At 37.5% G+C, this 18470-nt stretch overlaps 1 protein-coding gene across 2 annotated transcripts in view; it reads left to right on the top strand.

Moving 5' to 3' along the window:
* The window catches only part of LOC108606565 (integrin alpha-PS1), a 49564-nt gene extending 33446 nt beyond the window's left edge, over positions 1 to 16118 (top strand). Inside the window, exons 2-9 of one of the 2 annotated variants that reach the window (XM_017996782.1) lie at positions 4439 to 4566; positions 5315 to 5344; positions 8933 to 9030; positions 9093 to 9226; positions 10257 to 11641; positions 11698 to 11843; positions 12510 to 13547; positions 14569 to 16118. In XM_017996782.1, the coding sequence (XP_017852271.1) occupies positions 4439 to 4566; positions 5315 to 5344; positions 8933 to 9030; positions 9093 to 9226; positions 10257 to 11641; positions 11698 to 11843; positions 12510 to 13547; positions 14569 to 14808 (3199 nt within the window). In that variant the 3' untranslated portion in view covers positions 14809 to 16118. The remainder of the gene's footprint in view (positions 1 to 4438; positions 4567 to 5314; positions 5345 to 8932; positions 9031 to 9092; positions 9227 to 10256; positions 11642 to 11697; positions 11844 to 12509; positions 13548 to 14568) is intronic. The other variant, XM_017996783.1, reaches the window with a different exon arrangement.
* Positions 16119 to 18470: the final 2352 nt, after the last annotated feature.

The raw sequence follows: 18470 nt of genomic DNA, 5'->3' as shown, positions 1-18470 counted from the left end.
TTATGAATTGCATTAGGTACAGTCATGCTCATCTAGTGCTGATGACTAGTGTACGCCGGAAATTCCTTCTAGCCCCCCATGAGCAAATATTGCACTCTGCCAATGGCTCTGGCCTGGCCTGGCCTGGCCTCGAACTGTCAGCATTCTTGTTGTCTTCAAGCCAAGCATAAATATTTACATGTTTAATAAGTGGGCTGGGGGGTGTGTAGTGGGGGGGGGAGGGGTTGAGGATTTTAGTGTCTGTGTCAGAAATTGTCGCAAAAGACAAACAAGGCAAACAAAGCGCCCTAAAGACATCAAAATTAAAAGACATTCCTGTCTCTGGCTGCAGTCGCAGTCGCAGTCCCAGTGCCAGACGACGCAGAAAAAAAAGTCAAGTGATAATAAATATTATGGGAACTTTTCGGTTTTTGGGGTAAAATGGGTTGGAGGGCTTAGTGGCTTGCCACACTTAGCTCAATTCAATTTTTGGAACGAGCTATGAGGGGAGCAGCCACAGGCACTTGAAGAACACTTGTGTTAATGATGACTAATAAGGCAGCCCACCCCATTGAAAGAAGAAGAAGAAGAAGAAGAAGAAGAAGAAGCAGCAGCAGCAGATGCATAAGCAATATTTATAAATCGAAAAAAGAAAAACAAATACAGCTGCTGAAGCGCTGAAGACAAATCGAAGTCAAATTCAAAGTCAACATATGCAAAGATATAAGAATAGCATATAAAAATAAATAAGAAAATCCAAAAATTTACTAAAGCCACAACTCAAGCCTCAGTCGATTTATTTTTCTGTATATATGTATAAAAAGAAAAGTCTGAGTACGATCTAAATTAATTATATTTGTGGCTTTATAATTCGCACAACTTTATCAAATCTTTCAATAAATAAATAAAATATACGCTTCAATTTCTGCTGCTCAGCACTAAATTTGTTGCCAAACAAAAGCAGTAAAGCGATTTTTTTAAATAATTTTATTTTTAAGCATTCTTAAGTATTTATTTTTAGAGAATTTGAGAAATTTAAATACGTATAAAGGCGTATTTATTTTTTTTATAGCTTGTTTGACAAATTTTTATGCTTTGATATATGAAAAAATTAATCATTAAATATTTAGCTTGAACTAATTCAACTTATGTCGAACTACGCCTAAAATCTTGTGCTAAAAAAATATTTAAAATGTAAATAAATTCTAAAAATATTATTTGGCATTTTACTATTTATTTTTTGAACAGCAGTTTCAATTATTATAACTTTTTATGCTTTTTTGGTGCCAACTTATGATTTCTTCTAATTTGTAAATTTGAAGCCACTCAAGAGCAAGAGTTTTTTCCATGTTGCTTTTTAAGAAATGTCTGCACTTGCTTAACGCTAAAGTTCAATAATATTGATTGTAATTATAATTTAAGACTTGGGGGCCGAGCCGGCAATCAAATTTTTCTAAGAGCCACTCAAAGCTGCGGGCGCAACAGTCAAAGCAGTGGGAGGGAGAGGGGCAGAGCGCTTGATTGCCCATAGCCACATAGAAAAAAGAAATATGAAGAAGAAGAAGAAGCAGCAGAAGAAAGGGCCACTTGAAAGGGTTTTTGTGGTTGAGGGAAGTTTTGAAAGTTGTGGGATTGTCTGGCAATTGAAACGACACGCGTGCAGCAATTAAGGCTTAAATTTAATTAAATGCATGCTAAGCATCAAAAGCGACTGAGAGAGAGAGAGAGAGAGAGAGAGAGAGAGAGTGAGTGAGAGAGCGTGCATTTAATTGCACTTGAGCTGTTAATTGATTTGTGGTGCTTGCAACAAAAGCTTGCAACCAACTGCAGCAGCTACTGCCTGCTAATTGATAAGCCAAGAGTGGCAAGTGGCAGGCACTAAATTTTGTGTGTGTGTTTTCTTTTGGGAAAAATCAAATTTACAACAAACGTTTGCTTCGTCTGTTTAGAGCTAAATAGAAAAACTGTCGCTCATTAAAAGCAATTTTATTGACCCGCAGATTTATGGCCCAAAGCAGACCAAAGTATGCTCAGATTTATGTGCTCACAATTTTGTTTGGTTCGGACTCTTCGGACTGTTGCAGCAGCAGCAACTAGTAAACATGCTAAATGAGCCTCAACTTGGCCGCGACCCAAAAGACCCACTAAACCGGCTAATAACGCAGCCAGCCAGCCAGCCAGCCAGCCAACAAGCTGAAAACCGTCAACAAGATTTAAACACAAACGTGACACCAGTCCCAGCTATAAAATATGTCTGAGAATTGAGTTTGGAGAATGCGGCACGGCCAATGCTGCGGCTGCTGCTGCTGCTGTTCTTGTTGTTGTTGTTGTTGTTGTTGCTGTTGCACGAGTGTCAACAACTCGCTATAGGGGCAAAGAGGAAGGGGGGGGGACTGCACTAATTCTCTAGCGCAGCTCATAAATAGCTGAGAAATGCACAGCACTATGTCAAGTAGGTTTCTATTCGAAATCAAGGCTTCGGCTTAAGCCCATAAATCTTACAAAGGGGTTCCAATAATTCCTGCAAATGAAAGTGAAAACGAAATCAAGGCAAAGATATTGCCTGAAATTCGACAGAAATTCGAAATAAATTTCAAATCAAGCGTTATGAAGCGTTTTAGTATTCAAATCAAATCGATTACTGTACAATTTATTTTATATTAAGATTTACACTTTGCTATAAAGCAAGATAAAACTTTAATATATTAACAAAATTAATGCAGATATATAAGCATACAAATTTGTTATAGAATATATGCAACAATTAAAAAAAAATATTAAAAAATATTTTAATAATGCTGCAAAATCATAAAAAATTAACTATAATTTTAATTAGTTTATTGAGCAATAAAATTAATTCCAATAAATAAATACACAACATTAATGCATAAAAATCAGTACTGGAAAGGCAAGCAAATAAACAAATATCAATCAATTAAAGAATAAGAAAAATCTCTTGCGCTAAAAATTTAAAAAAATATAATTCACATCTATTTAGATGAAAAAAAAAATTTGCTTAAAAAATTATAAGAGCAACGCTATTATTTTTATTACTTGACAAGAACTTAAAGCTAAGCCAGTCAAAATTTTGGAAACCAATTTAGTAACTGAAATCTTGAGTTATTTTCAAAGGTGTTTGGCAATTGCAATTGCAACTGCTAATTGCAAAAGCAATGACTTTTGGCCATTGATTTTTGCTGCTTTGGCTATCGCAAACAATTTGTCAGTTCAATGCACTCAATTTGATTTTGGGATTTTGGGATTTGGGGGTGCGGCAATGCCAAAAAAAAAAAATGTAATTACTTCAGTTCGATATAAAGCCAATGCCTTGCCTTTGGTTTTGGTTTTGACGTTGCCTCTGGGTGCGTCGCTCAGACGAAAGATGTGTGGCTAATGAGACACAAAGAGCAACAATAAAAACACAGCGAGTGGGGCAGACAGACTGAGAGACTGACTGACTGACAGACAGTTGCAGTTGGCCAACAGTAAAAAAGCTACACCCACATGCAGCAAACACACAACACAAGAAACAAGAAAACATTGAGCCGTGTTAACATGCAACTTCATTATCCTCAATACAGCTGCCAAATGGCAATTGCAACTGCAACTGCCGCGCGCGGCTGTAAGTGCAACTGTGAATGCGGCGGTTGCGGCTTTATGGCCGCCATTAAGTGGCACCTACACACGACAGTTGCCACAGGGTCCCCCCCCCCACCCCCCACCGCACACTCCACTCAGCTTAAGCCAAGGCAGCTTAAGGGGCAGCTCTAGCTAAAGTCATTTGCTTTTTGTCGCCTTTCAATTGACACTTGCCCGCACATTTCACAACACTGTCTATTCTTCTATTTTTTTTTTTTTGTATTTTAAGAGTTTTCAAATGTTTGCTTTTTACGACTACGTTTTTTTTTTTCTTCAGCGCTTTGTTTATTGTTGCTAACAAACTGCAAACGGAAATCAAAATTTGTTGCGCTTACAGCAAAAATGTGTGGAGAGCTTGAGGTTAAAAATAAAAAATAAAAAAATAAAAATAACATAAGAAACTGCAATTAAGTTTACTTAAAAAATGATACAAAACAAATATATATTTATTTAATGCTTTAAAAAATATATAAAATTTATTTAATACATAAATTTTTTATTGACAAATATTTATATTTGAAAAACTCTAAATTAAAATAAAAAGTAGCGACAAGCGCATTATTAAAATTTCTAGGCCATTTGATATGCTTAAAATTTAGCTATATTATAATTGATATATTATATAAAATTGCATATCTCAATTTCATGTCCAATTAATTAAACTAAACGAGCCACTAACCACAACAACTATAAGCATAGCGCTTAGTTTAGTTATTTGATATGAGTCAATTAATAAAAAAAAAAAACTGCGGTTTGCAACACTCACCAATAGTTCATAATATTTATCTGCACCTCTCCTCTTCTCTTCTCTTGCTTGCAGTTTACTCGTGGGTGCACCCCTGGATCAGAATAGTCAGCCCAATACAAATCACTCGGGCGCACTTTGGCAATGTCCCATAAGCCAAGATATGGGCGATTGTACCCAGGTCATAACCGATGGACGAAAATGTAAGTTGTTGATAGCGAACTGGCGAAAAAAAAGTTAGAACTATAGCACTATAAATAAATTTAAATTATTTTGTTTAACTTATGTATATTAAACTTAAGTGCAGCATTTTTATTTCTTATTTAATTTAAGTGGTGCAGGCTTTATCGAAAAAATTCTCCAGACAGAACATATTGCTTGTACCCGTAGTTTAGTCTCAAGGGCGGTTCAAAAATTTCTAACTTTAAGTTTGGGGAGCCTCAACTCTAATGCTTAGTGACTAACCCAAGTGCTATAAAGATTATTATAATAATAATATTTGTATTTTCCAAACGTATTAAGTATATTATTATTATATTTATTTTCTCTACATTAGTACTGTATATAAACAATTGCCAATTGTTGCTGTACAAAGAATTTTGTGACTAAAAACATATTTTATTTAACACTAAGTGTGTTGGTAAAAATTATTATATACTAGCTTATATACGAACATATATTTTCTCATTTTAACAAACTGAACCAAACCAAAAATTATGTTTTTAATTTTGTTTTTTAATTTTCTTTTTTCTTTATTTTCTGAAAAAAATACCAATTTTTTGAATATACCCCCCCAAAAAAAAAATATATATATATATTTACATATATTTTATATTCGGTGCGCAAATATGGAAACCCCCCTATTAATCTACCCATAAAATACAAAACCTTGCAAATTCGCTAAAAATTTGACAAACAATTTTCGAAAATACCAAAAAATTGAAAATTTAGCATCTGACGGAGGTTATGAAACTAAGAAGAGTAAGTGGTATGGGTGCTTTATTTGTTGTTGTTACACATAACTGCTCACATCAGCATATATATATATCTCAATATATATATCTCTCTCTATATATATATATAACAAATCAAGCAACTAATACACAAGTTATGCGCATACCATTTTAATATTATTTTAATTATTAATTTTAATTTGCATTCTCAATTTTGGTTTAACGCCATTCCGATAATGTTATTAACAATAAATGGCTTCTCGCACATCAATAGCTTTTGTACATACTATTTCTATATATATTAATTAATCAAATGCAAATAGTACAGTTACGCACGCACGTTTTCGAAACAAAGCTACAATCTAACGGTAGTTAACGGCAGCCATATTGCTTTTGCATGTTAACAGCTGTTACGCATGCGCTGTTAACTTTTGAACTATTTACAGTTAACTACTATGTAAATACTTTTATTTTGTCGTTTTATGTATATAGTTTAATATAAATTGGCCTTAAATTTAGTAATGTATATAAATTTATATTTATTTTTATAAACACAAAATGCAAATCAATTAAAAAGCACAATAATTAAATAAATAAATATAAAAAATAAATAACAATAAGTAAGCATAATATATAAATATAAATTGTTATATAAATCAGTAAATACAATATATAAAAATTCAATTTATTAAAAAATAATTTATATAAAATACTATTGCGCTTACTTTAAATTTGATTAACTAAATATTGCCAATCGCTTTGCATTTGCACTTTGTGTTTATTCTATTGTATTTAATTATTTTAAATTGTTGAACTACTTAAGTTTTAGCACTATGCACACTTGAAATTCTTTGCTTAAGGCCACTTTGTTTGCTTTTAAATATTTTTGGTACAACAATTTCTTTAATGGATTTCTCGTTGTTGTTGCTGCATTTATGAAATTTCTTTTTCTGTTCTTCGCTTTTGCGTTCATTTGTCGATAAGAGCATAGAAAATTGATCGATTGAGCTGGCAGCAGGCAAGAAGTCATATCTAAATTTAGTTTAGTTGAACAGGAGAAGGAGGAAGTTGCTCCGAACTTTGGTCACATGCTCAGCATTTGGTCTCACTCTCTCTCTCTCTCTCTCTCTCTCTCTTTCGTTTGCTGAGTGCTTGGCATGCCCAAATTACTTTGAGGCATTGACGGGCGTTTGTTGACTTAGTTTCTAGCCAAAGGGGCAGCCGACTCAACTACACTAAATGCATTTGCAACAGCTGCTGCACCTGCCTGCCCGCCGCCTGCCTGTCTGCCCCACCCCACCCTCTGGCTTGTCGCAGTTGCACGCCCCATTTTTATGAAAAACTGTTCGCATTCCAAATGCTTGCAGACTTGGCTCAGTTGGGCGGCCTTTGCTATGGTTAGAGCGCAACAATCAGAGCGTGTAGAACGACGAGCGAGCGCAAATTGTGGCGCCCCAGTGCTTGCCACAACAGCGAACGTGACAAATTTTACAATAATGCGCGGCAAGCGGCCAAAACAGAATTCTACAAATGAAAATTCTTCTGAATTTTACAAGTCAGCCTAAATACATTACATTGTTTTAGCTTAGCCCCCACCCCACTTCCTCCCGCTCGCTCTCTCTCTCTCTCTCTCGCTCATTCTCACTCACTGCCAATGTCAAAGCAGCAGTGCAAAGTTCATTGGGCCTAAGCGGCTGCCACAATCAGCTGCAGCTGCAACACATATATCTGCTAGCTTACTGTTAGTGCCACATTTTTTGCGTGGGCCTTGCAACGCGTTTTTGTTTTTCATATTCAAAAGCTACTTTCACTTTGGCGCGTTTTAAAACGTGTCAAACCCGTCAGAACAGCCCACGCCTTACAAAAAATATCAACAAATTTGTTGTAGAAAATTCACAAAAACGACAACAACAACAACAAAATAAATCATGACAATCATAAATAATAAGCATGCAGTGCAGTCACTCTCTCTCTCTCTCTCTCTCTCTTTCCCTCTATCGCTCTCTCTCTCTCTCTCTCCAGTTTTCTTTAAGCGCTGCAAGCCATAGTCTTATAATCATTTATCATATTTCAACACTTTGATGCTTTAAAATGCATTTTAAATCAATTTCGTTACGTTTCACACTTACACACACACACACAGCCACACACATGCTGAGTGGCTGCATGTGTGTGTGTGTGTTGATTTTAAGCCATAATAAACACTACGGTATACAATGCCGTTATATGCGTTACAGTTACTCTTTGAGTTCATATTGAACCCATAAAGCTTAAAGAATTTAATTATTTTTTAGCGCTGCACACAATTTTATTTGAGCTAGTTTTTATTTCAATAACAACAACAAGAAAATTATTTCCATTAATTTTTTAAAGTAATGTTCTTCTTCTTATTGTTAGTTTTTTATAGCAAATATATTATAAATTTATTCAGAGTTGCAAATTATTTCTATGAAAAATAATGTTTAAAATAAAAATAATACCAAAGTAAAGTAATTGAAGCAATAAATATTTTTGCCATTTTATTATTTTAAAAAGCAAATAAGCTAAAGCAAGTTTTGCTGTATTAATTGAATATCAAATTTGTAAAACTAAATTTTGTTCATAAAAGTTTTTCTGCATTAAAATAATATTACATAATTTAAATTCATTAATTTCAGCATTAAAGGTTTATTCAAAATTACGAATTATTTATTTGCTGTAAAATAAAAATTTATTATTAAATATTTTGAAAAATTTGAAAACAAGTTTTACATTTACATTGAAAAAAAAAAAAGAGTTTTCAGTTCAACTATTTTGCTATTACTCTAAGCATGTTAAGTCGTACAACTTGTTGAGCTAATTAAGCCAAATGGCCCACTGTAACTTTAGTTGCTAGCGCTAAAAACGAAAATGATCTTGCGCATGTTTTGTAAGCTTGAAAACTTGATGAATTCACTTTTGCGAGGGTGACTCTTAGTCGTGTCTCTTGTTTTGGCTTTGAGGCTGGCCAAAGGCCAAAGCGTTTTATGCCCTCATACTTCATGCATCGTTTAATTTAACAATTTCTTTCTTTGCACTTGTTGCTTGTTTGCCATTAGCTGCCTTTACATTTTGCGCTGCCATTCGCTGTGTGGCTGCCACATGTGGCACAAATTAAAAAATAAAAAAAATTTCTCAATTATGACGGGGAAAGAAAAAAAATGTAATTTTGTTGCTCTGCTCGCTGTAAATAAAGTGCGTGCTAGTTTTGAAATGTTTTTAGTTTTGTTGTATTTTTTTTTATAGCGCAAATACATGCATATATATACACATACATATGTACATATATAATATTTATGTAAAAAAGAATTGTAAATTGCATATTCATTGATTAACGTTTGTTGTTCTTGTTGTTATTATTATTACACACACCTTGTTGTTGAAGTTGTTGTTGTTGTTGTTGTTGTAACTCAAGCGACACACACATACACACATGCACATTTACACACACAGACACACACACACACACACTCTCTCACTCGTACTCACTTTTGACTAACATGTGAACTCTCTCCAATCAACTCTTTTGCACTTCCATCTATCTATCTCACTCACAACCCACACACAACCTTTCGGATTTGCTTGTGTGTGTGTGCAGCCTTTGATCACGACGATCTGATAGCGCCATCTAGCGACGAAATCAAGGAGGGCCAATGGCTGGGCGGCACTGTTCGCTCCCAAGGCGTAGGCGGCAAGGTAAGCATTTGATTATTTATTTAATAGCTTAACACTTAATCTAATTTATTTACGCTTTTTAGGTTCTCGTCTGTGCCCATCGCTATGTTACGATTGTCATGGAGAATCGCTATGGTCAGGGTCTCTGCTATCTGCTGACCAACGATCTCAAGTTCGACGAGGTCTATGAACCTTGCAAGGGACGCGCCGTTCAGAGGTAAGTCGATAAAAGAGACAGAGAGAGAGAGAGGTAATTCATGAAATTATTTCATTCATATAAAAAGTTGTCGCTTGATTAGCGTTGAAAATATTGTTAAAGATAATAAAGATTTAAAATAGTTTAAGAAAATAAGAAAATTTGCAATATTTTGTACAAATATTATAGATGTATTTTTGTAATTGAATAATAACTTTTATTTATTTTAAATAAACTCTAAGCTATATAGCTAAATTCTCAATGGCTAGAATACGTTAGAAAGCAGTGTCTTATTCGTTTATTACACACATTTCTGAATTATTTTTATAAAATTATAGCTTTAATTTTTGAATAGTTAATTATTAAAAATGTGTCATATAGACAAAGAGTTACTCCAACATAGACTGTGGTTATCTTTTTAGCGCGTTCCTTTAAATGTTCAAGTCATAATTGCGCTAAATTAAAATCAATTCCCGCTTAAAGCTTTTAGAAACTTGAATTCTCTATATTCTTTCTGAGAAAACTCAAAAAAAAAAAAGCTTAATGACAATTTTGGTTTATGGTTTCTGTTCTAAAGTGAGCAAGGGTCAAAACAAACAAATTAATAATTAAGATAAAATGCTTGATTTTATAATATGGTAAAAAAAAGAACCCTAGTGCCAAATGATGATATCAAATGGTGACAGGGTCAGTTACTAGGAATGCAAAACACAGAAATAATAAAAAGGTGTCAAGGTGAATTAATTCATAAAAACACCAAAGGAGCTTTAGGGATGGTTTTTGTTTGGGACAAGGTGAAACGTCAAAGCGTGCCTGGCCACAGTTTAAGCCAATTAGCAAGTGGTTCGGGGGGTGGTGACGTCGTTGCAGTAGCCCAAGCCGGGCCAAGCCAGCAGTTTTTTAATTTATTTAAATGTCAGACCAACACCAGAGAAAAGACCGCACCCAACACAAAAAAAAAAAGAAATAAGCTCAAAAACAAAGCATGGACAACATGAACATGCAATTTTTTAATGTCAACAACACACTCACCCACGCTCTTTCGTCCTAGACAACACGAGGACTATGGCTTCTGTCAGGCGGGCACGTCGGGCGCCTTGCTGGATGATAACACCATGGTGCTGGGCACTCCCGGACCTTTGACATGGCGCGGTGCCATCTTTGTGACCGAAATTGGCGGCGAGTATTTGCAGCGCGACAAGACAATCTACTATAGCGATCATCTGGAGGCGAGCTCGCCGGTGGACAAGTACAGTTACCTGGGCATGGCGGTGACAGGTGGACGTTACTTTGGTGAGAGCATGTCCTATGCGGCGGGTGCACCACGCTCCAATGGTCATGGTCAGGTGGTCATCTTCGACAAGGCCAACAAAACGAATCCGCTGCCCATGCGCATGATCATCGATGGCGAGCAGTTTGCCTCGAGCTTTGGCTACGAGCTGACCACTGCGGACATCAATGGCGATCAGAAACCCGATCTTATTATAGGTGCACCCAACTATTTCACCAAAACCGAAGGCGGTGCAGTCTATGTCTATCAGAACGAGAAGGACATGCTGCCCAAGCGTCCCACACTGCGGCTCACTGGTGCCATGGAGAGTCACTTTGGCCTGGCCATAGCCAACATAGGCGATCTGAATCGCGATGGCTGCGAGGACATTGCTGTGGGCTCACCCTACGATGGCGCTGGCGTCGTCTTCATCTATCTGGGTTCGCTCAAGGGACTCAATGAGAAACCCTCACAGCGCATTGCGGCCGCCGATTTGGCAGTGAAACTGCCACAGCCGCTGCGCAACTTTGGTATCTCGCTTGCCGGCAATACCGACTTGGATGGCAATTCGTACACAGATGTAGTGGTGGGTGCACCACCAGCCGTAGTCACCTTCCTTGCACGCCCCATTATCAACATCAGGACCAGCTATCGCAGCAATGAGCTGCGCAACATTGATCCCAATCGCGCCGGCTGTCGCACCGATCTGTCCACCAATCTCACCTGCTTCACCTTCGAGGCCTGCTGCAGCATCGACTCCCACGAGCAGCTCAGCAAGAACATATCGCTCATCTATACGGTGGAAGCGGAAACATTCGAGCATCAGAAGAAGTTCTCACGCGTCTTCTTCGATCGCGACAACAAGCGCAGCAATGTCATGCGGCGAATTGTGCGTGTTCGCACCGATGGCGGCACTGCCTGTCAGCTGGTCACAGGCTATATCAAAGCCAACACTCGGGACATTCAGACGCCCATACGCTTCAAGCTGGACTATACGCTGGAGGAGCCCAAGCTGGCCGACTCGCCGCTTACACGCTTGAATCCCATTTTGGATCAAACCCAAGCGCACATCGAATTCGAGGGCACCTTCCAAAAGGATTGCGGTGATGATGATCAATGCGAAAGCGATCTCCGGCTGCATGCTGAGCCCAATCTTACTCCAGAGCGTAAGCATTTCTCATTTCACTCAATACAGTCGCTAAAATGTCTTTACTTTCCGTAGCCGATAATACCTATGCGTTGATCTTGGGCAACAAGACGGAACTGGAGATTACGGTGAATGTCAGCAATCTGGCGGACTCGGCCTACGAATCGCAGCTCTTCATTGTGCATCAAAAGGACGTTTCCTATATCGCCACCAAGAAGCCCGTATGTAAACGATTTTGATTAGCATTTTAAGTTAACAGCAATCAACCAATCAAGATAATGCATAGTTGCTTTTCCGGAATAACATTTCTTCAAGCACAGCTTTAATAATATCTATAAATGTAAAAAGCTTATGAGTTACAAGTTAAAAGAGTGAGCTTTTAATTCTGTTTAATCATAGACTTAGCATTAAAAGTTATCATTTATGGAATGACTTAAAAAGCAAACAGGCAGGTTCAAAAACGATAGAAAAAGTTTCTCACATTTGTACATTGCATTTAATGTTTATGTTATTTTGAGATTTAAATAGAAATTAGCACTTTTATTAGTTCAAATATTGTAATAAAATTGTTTCAGATATGATTTCTCTCTAATTGATTGAGGATATAAGATCTCATTGCTTGCATTTTTAACTTTTAGTTTTAGTGTTTATATCAATGAACATTCAAGTGAAAAATAATGCGTTTGCCTGCATAGAAATTTTGTAATCAAAAAAGTTACCAGTTACTTGTATAAAAGTTACTTGTAAATAATGTTTACTGTATCGATAAGTGTAGAAAGCTTTTAAATGCTCATTTACTTAATTTATTACTCATAACTTTGTTAATACTTAGTTTGAAAATATTGAACATATTACTAATTATTTGACCCTCTTGCTCACTCACCTAGACAAATGCCACTTGCAACAGCTTCAACACGACGCTTGTGGCATGCAGCCTGGGCAATCCGATGCTGCGTGGCACGACGACCTTTATGACCATACGCTTTGATCCGAATAGCTTGGAGCCTGGCGCACGAGAGATGTCCTTTTACATATTTGCTAATACGACGTCCAGCCTGGTGGGCAAACAGTTGCCCGAACGCACATTGACGGTGCGTGTGGTGCGACGAGCGGAGCTGACGCTGCGCGGTTGGGTTAATCCGGAGCAGAGTTTCTACAGTGGCGCGTCCAAGCTGCAGGAGACGCCCACAGAGCTGGATCATGTGGGCTCACCGCTGGTGCACACCTACTCCATCTTCAATGAAGGTCCCTCGGCGGCGCCCAAGGTGCTGTTGACCATCTACCTGCCGCTGCGGCTGGAGGATAAGCCGGACGAGGAGCTGAGCCACGGCGAAGATGTTAAGTACTTGCTGTATCTGGAGGCGCAGCCTAGCAACGAAACGGGCTTTGGCAATTGCCACGTAGCTCCGGAGCACATAAATCCACTCAAGCTGCACTCCAAGCCGTCGAGCAGTCTACGCAGCGCGGCTTATCTAAATGCGCCCGAGGCTCTAATGAAGTCACTGCAGCGTCTGCCGCAGAACAAAAGCTTGACGCACAGTCAGAGTCAACACTATAGTCACCAGAAGACGCACAAGGAGCTGGAGCAGCGCGCCAATCGCGTACCCCGCACCACCATCGAGCGTCTGCTGCGTCCCGAGCGCTTCATGGATGGGCGCGAAGGCGCCAGCGCAAAGGCTCTGAAGCAGCACATCGTTGAGCTGAACTGCGATAAGCTCACGGCTCATTGCATTGCCATCCAGTGTGAGTTCTATGACATGGCCGCCAAGACGGAGGCCCAGGTGCAGCTCAAGGCGCGACTCTGGAACTCCACGCTGGTCGAGGCGTATCCACGTGTGGATCTGGTGCGCATCATGAGCTCGGCGCATGTGAAGATTCCCCAGGACTTTGGCGTCGAGCAGCTCAAGAATAATGATAACATTATGGTGAGTAAGCAAATCAATTTTTGATAAGCAGCAGAAACAAAGAAAACTAAATAATATTAAACGAAACAAAGGCAAACCTAATCAACAATTAAATCAAACTGTTAGTCATAACAACTATCCAATCAAAGGTAATAATCAAATGTTTTAAGCAAAAGGCATAGCTAAAAATAAATAGCAAAAATTAAATTGCACATGCTGAGCATAAAGTTAGAAATACAAAAGCTAAAGTTTATAAAAATCGGCAAACAAATAACTAAGTTGTGCATTATTGTTATCATAATTTGATTGTTAATAACTTACATTGTTAATAATTATTAAAATGACACCAGCAGCTGTTTAGCCGCCAACAGCTCAAGCACAACTGAGCTAGGTGGGGCTCTCGCTTCGCTGGCTTACCTGCTAGCCACCCACAAATCAGAGATCAGAAATGCAAGAACAGAAGCTGAGAGCGCAAGTCTCTCAGAGAGTGCAAGCGACATGTGCTATGGCAGAATAATATAAGGTAGCGAATTTGTCTCTTGGGCTCCATAGCTTCTTCTTCCGTTTTGCTGCTTTCTCGCTCTCGCTTTAAGTAGCCAAAAGACTCAAAACGAAGAGCGCAATTCGCTGCCGCAGAGAGCGTAAGCGTCAGCGCTTCGGCTTATACCAAAGACTTATACTTGCACTTATACTAATCAGCCTACGTGCTCGCTAGCGAGAGTGCAGCGCTGCTTTCATTCGATCGCTGCTGCGACTGAGTGAGAGCAGCGCTGCTTTTGCTCCGTTTGCTTTGACTGCAGCTGTAAACTAAGCATGGCAAGCCAAACAGCTGATGATAAAAGCACAGTTATGTTCAAAGAATTTAAACCAAAGCTCCCATGTGCATTTACTATTGTTATTTGCATTATTAAATACAATGTTCTAATTGTAAAAGCAACTTAATTGGTTTGTCAAATAACTCAACATAAGTTTCAAGTGTCTGCTGCTTCATAATTTAATTTAATATCTTAAAAGTATCTGTATTAACCACTTGCCTTTGCAGGTGGAGACACGCGCCTATCCGGAGCTGCTGGATCAACAGCGGGAGACGTATACGCCGCTCTGGATAATAATACTCGCCGTGCTGGGTGGATTGCTACTCCTGGCGCTGCATATTTATGCAATGTGGAAGTTTGGCTTCTTCAAGCGCAAGCGACCAACGGATCCGACGCTGAGCGGCAATCTGGAGAAGATGAATGAGGAGAAGCCGTTCCTGGCGGCAAAGAGCCATAATGTTTTCTAACAAGAGGGCACCGTTGGCTGGGATCTGGTGCGCCGCATTGCACCCAGACGTAAGCGCAATCGGCTGCAGCAATTGCTCATCCAAAAGCAGCAGCAGCAACAGCAGCAGCGACGCCAGAGACGCCAACACCACAACAACAACAACAACAACAATAATTATGCTGCTGATGCTGATGAGGATGAGGATGAGGATGAATTTGATGTGGCCGCATTGACGCCGCCGCCGCCGCCGTTAAGTGTGCTTAACTGGGGCAATGATAGCTATTACCAGGCCAGCGCCGCATGGTGGGGACACATGTGAGAGAGAGCAAGAGCGCGAGCGAGAGCGATAGCGAGGAGAAGAAGAATTGAAAGGATTTCTGGTTGTGGGACTTTCAAATGTGCCATTATCTTTACTTAAGTCGAACTCTACCCGATCGAAGGGGAAAGGGGGTAGCATTCAAACGTTTACACTCTAAAGACTAGTTGTAGTTCATAGGGCTATGACCAAATGTCCATACCATACCACACATCCATGCATGATGATGATGAGAGAAGTTAAACAAACAACTTAAGCTTGTGCAAAGCTGTGCTTATATTTTAACTACTGCAACTATTGTTTACAACAACGCTTTTATTGTAAAGTATTGTACAACTTTTATTACTCCACAAGCTTTGATTGCAACAGTTGATGGCAACACAATTAACTGTTCGTCTATGGAAACTTGTTCAACTGACCAACTTTGAGTCACCACCAGCTTTGCACGTGTTAGAGCATCCGGAAACTTTTGTATCATATTTGTTATTTATATAAAGCTTAAGTTGTTAGCTGTTAACACTAAATAATTTACACACACACAAGCAACAAAATATTCCGTATTATTTAGCATAAGTCAGTGTGCACATAATTTCAAACTTAAACTATGTACTATTATTAATTAATTGTATGTCTAGAAAACATGTTTGAAGCGTTCGAAACCTTTTCACTGCCACAAATATGAATTCTTGAAACTTATCGAAATGCTTTTTAAAACGAAACCAATGTCATCGAAAACACGAAGAACTTACCGCTTAAACCATTCAATTTTAACACTGTCATTATGTAGTGCAATGATTTACTTTATACTAATATAATCTTTTTTTTTTCATCGTCTTACATAAGTGAAATTTTAAAATAATTTGTAAAGTTATGTGTGTTCAGAAAAACACAAGTCTATGTATTAAATCATAGGGCATGATTTGAGTTCTGCTAAGTTCCAAGTTATATTTAGTTAAGTATAAATCATAGTTGTAAATATACATATGCTTACATATTATCTGTAGTAAATAATGTTTAGTTTACGCTAGTTGTAAATAGCTTTCATAATTTAATAATTAATTTCCATTTTAATTTGAAATACAAACGTCTTTTTTTTAACTGTGTGCAAACTTATTTTATCATGTCGACAGATGATCCAGAGCAAGGACTATATCCTTTCCAAATACTATAAAAAATCCAACAACCAGGCTACTTTGAAAATAGTATTTGCCCGCGCGAATCAGCTCCCAAATTGTTGCATACTTTAAGCTGTAGATTGTTGTCTCGACTCACAGGGCTGCACTTGGGTTGTGCCGCGGCTAGAAGTGGTTGCTGTCTCAGCTGTGTTTTTAGAGCAGTCACCTTCTGATGATTTATGTTCGCCTGGTACTTCCGAAAATTCAATACTGTTTCCGAATCAATTTCCAACATTTAAAAACGCGAACAATGAAAATCACAGCATAGCCTGCAGAGAAAATAGCCATAGGCCGGACAAATGTGGATGGAATTGCATGCGTTTTGGACAGTATCCTGATCCTGCGAGGCACCTCGGAGATATAGCATATACAAATTGCGCAAAGCCCGCATCTTATCAAGAGCAATCCTGCTGAGAAAATTGGCCATATCCTGGCCGTATACTGTAGTATTTTTAAAATTTTTGGTACGTGACACTCACAGGACGAAATTCTACTGATCTGCATCAAAAAATATGGGGTCATCTAAATATCCATCACCTTAGAATTTTCAGGCTGCAAGTCGCGAGGACTGGGCGAAAATCACAAAATGGCCAATATTTCCGGAGCCACAAGGACGATCCAAATGTCCTTTGGTCAGATGATAGTCCCTGTGAAGTAAAATCGTTTGGCCTTAATTTCGTCCTGATCCTGCAAAGGATACGGGAGATATAGCCTATTTTCTGTATATGAAAAAAGTTGTTTTTCTCGGCTCCTGTAAGGACCTTTGTCCTTTGGGTGATATATTCTGAAAGCTCTCCATGAGCACTACTTGGACAACTAAGCACATCCTTGTAATCCTTGTAGTTTCCGAGAAAAATGACATTTTGTGTATTTTGAGTACAAAATGGTACAAAAAAGACTGAGAAGCAACGAAGTTGCATGAAAATTTGCTTCTCCAATTCTGGAAATCCTGGTATGCAGTTCAATACATTCGATGCCCAGCAGCACGAAAATGCATGTCCTTTTGAGAAGGATAACAAAGGATCTGGACCTTAAATAGTATGTTCTGCAGAGGAAACTTGCCCACCAAACTGAAATTACAAGGACGCTTAAAATGTCCTTTGGTCAGCTAAATTTCCAGCATCTGATCCTTCATAATTCAGGGCATACCATCAGCCAGAAGCTTTTATTAATTTTCTTTTATTGTAACGTTTTTTTATAATAATTACTAATTAGCTTAAAAAACTCTATAAACTAAATTGGTTTCTTCACATTACATAGGTAAATATTTATAAACTATATAAAAATACGCACACATTAGAAGTGTTTTGTTTTTTTAATGGAAGCTTTCTTTTACAGTTGTTGTTGGTTTTGTTGATTGAATCCTTTGTCTTTTTTCGTTGTTTTCTTTTGTACATTCCTTTGTAGTGTTTTTGTTTTTTAATGTATTTAATGCATAAGTATGGAAGATTTCTCAATTTAAAGCAAAGCACATTATAGAGCAGACATATATAGTCATAATATAGTAATAATAATAATAACTGGCATTTATTGTTCTCAATTACAACAAATTTCAACTTGATATCGCTTTGTGGGAAGACATTGTTAAAAATTATCAAACTTATTCAATTTTCGCATTTTTTCCTTTCTTATAATATAGGGGGCCACAATATTTGCTGGATTTGTTGCACAAAATAAATCGTTTTCAATTTTATGGAAGAGCATATAATTTTTGGGACTTAAATCGAAAGTGTACAAAAATTAATAGAAAATTTCCTTTAGGGTTTTTTGTTTGTTTTAAAAATAAAGAGCATGGTGTAAACATAACCTCAATTAAATACATACAAAAAAAAATAGTATGATATAGTTCCATTGTATACAAGAAATAAAAATAAACATAATGCAAAATAATAAATAATAAATATGCGCTCGATTTTGTTTTCTTTTTTGTTGCACAGTTACATAAATGTAGATATAACAATTAATGTGCGCAAAAAAAAATTTGTTACTTCATCATAATTCTTTTCATGTTTCATATTTTTTAAATTAATTGATAAGGCACTTTGAGAATTGCTTACATACACATTGTTTTCTTTCTTTTCAATTATTTTAAAACTATTGATTTGTTGTTGTTGCAAAAAGTTGAGTACACTTAAGCTCAAAAAATATATAATAATAATAATTATAAAAATAATAATATAATAAAAAAGA

The sequence above is a fragment of the Drosophila busckii genome, chromosome X (genome assembly GCF_011750605.1).
Source record: "Drosophila busckii strain San Diego stock center, stock number 13000-0081.31 chromosome X, ASM1175060v1, whole genome shotgun sequence".
NCBI lineage: Eukaryota > Metazoa > Arthropoda > Insecta > Diptera > Drosophilidae > Drosophila > Drosophila busckii.
This window is presented reverse-complemented; position numbering and strand designations above follow the sequence as displayed.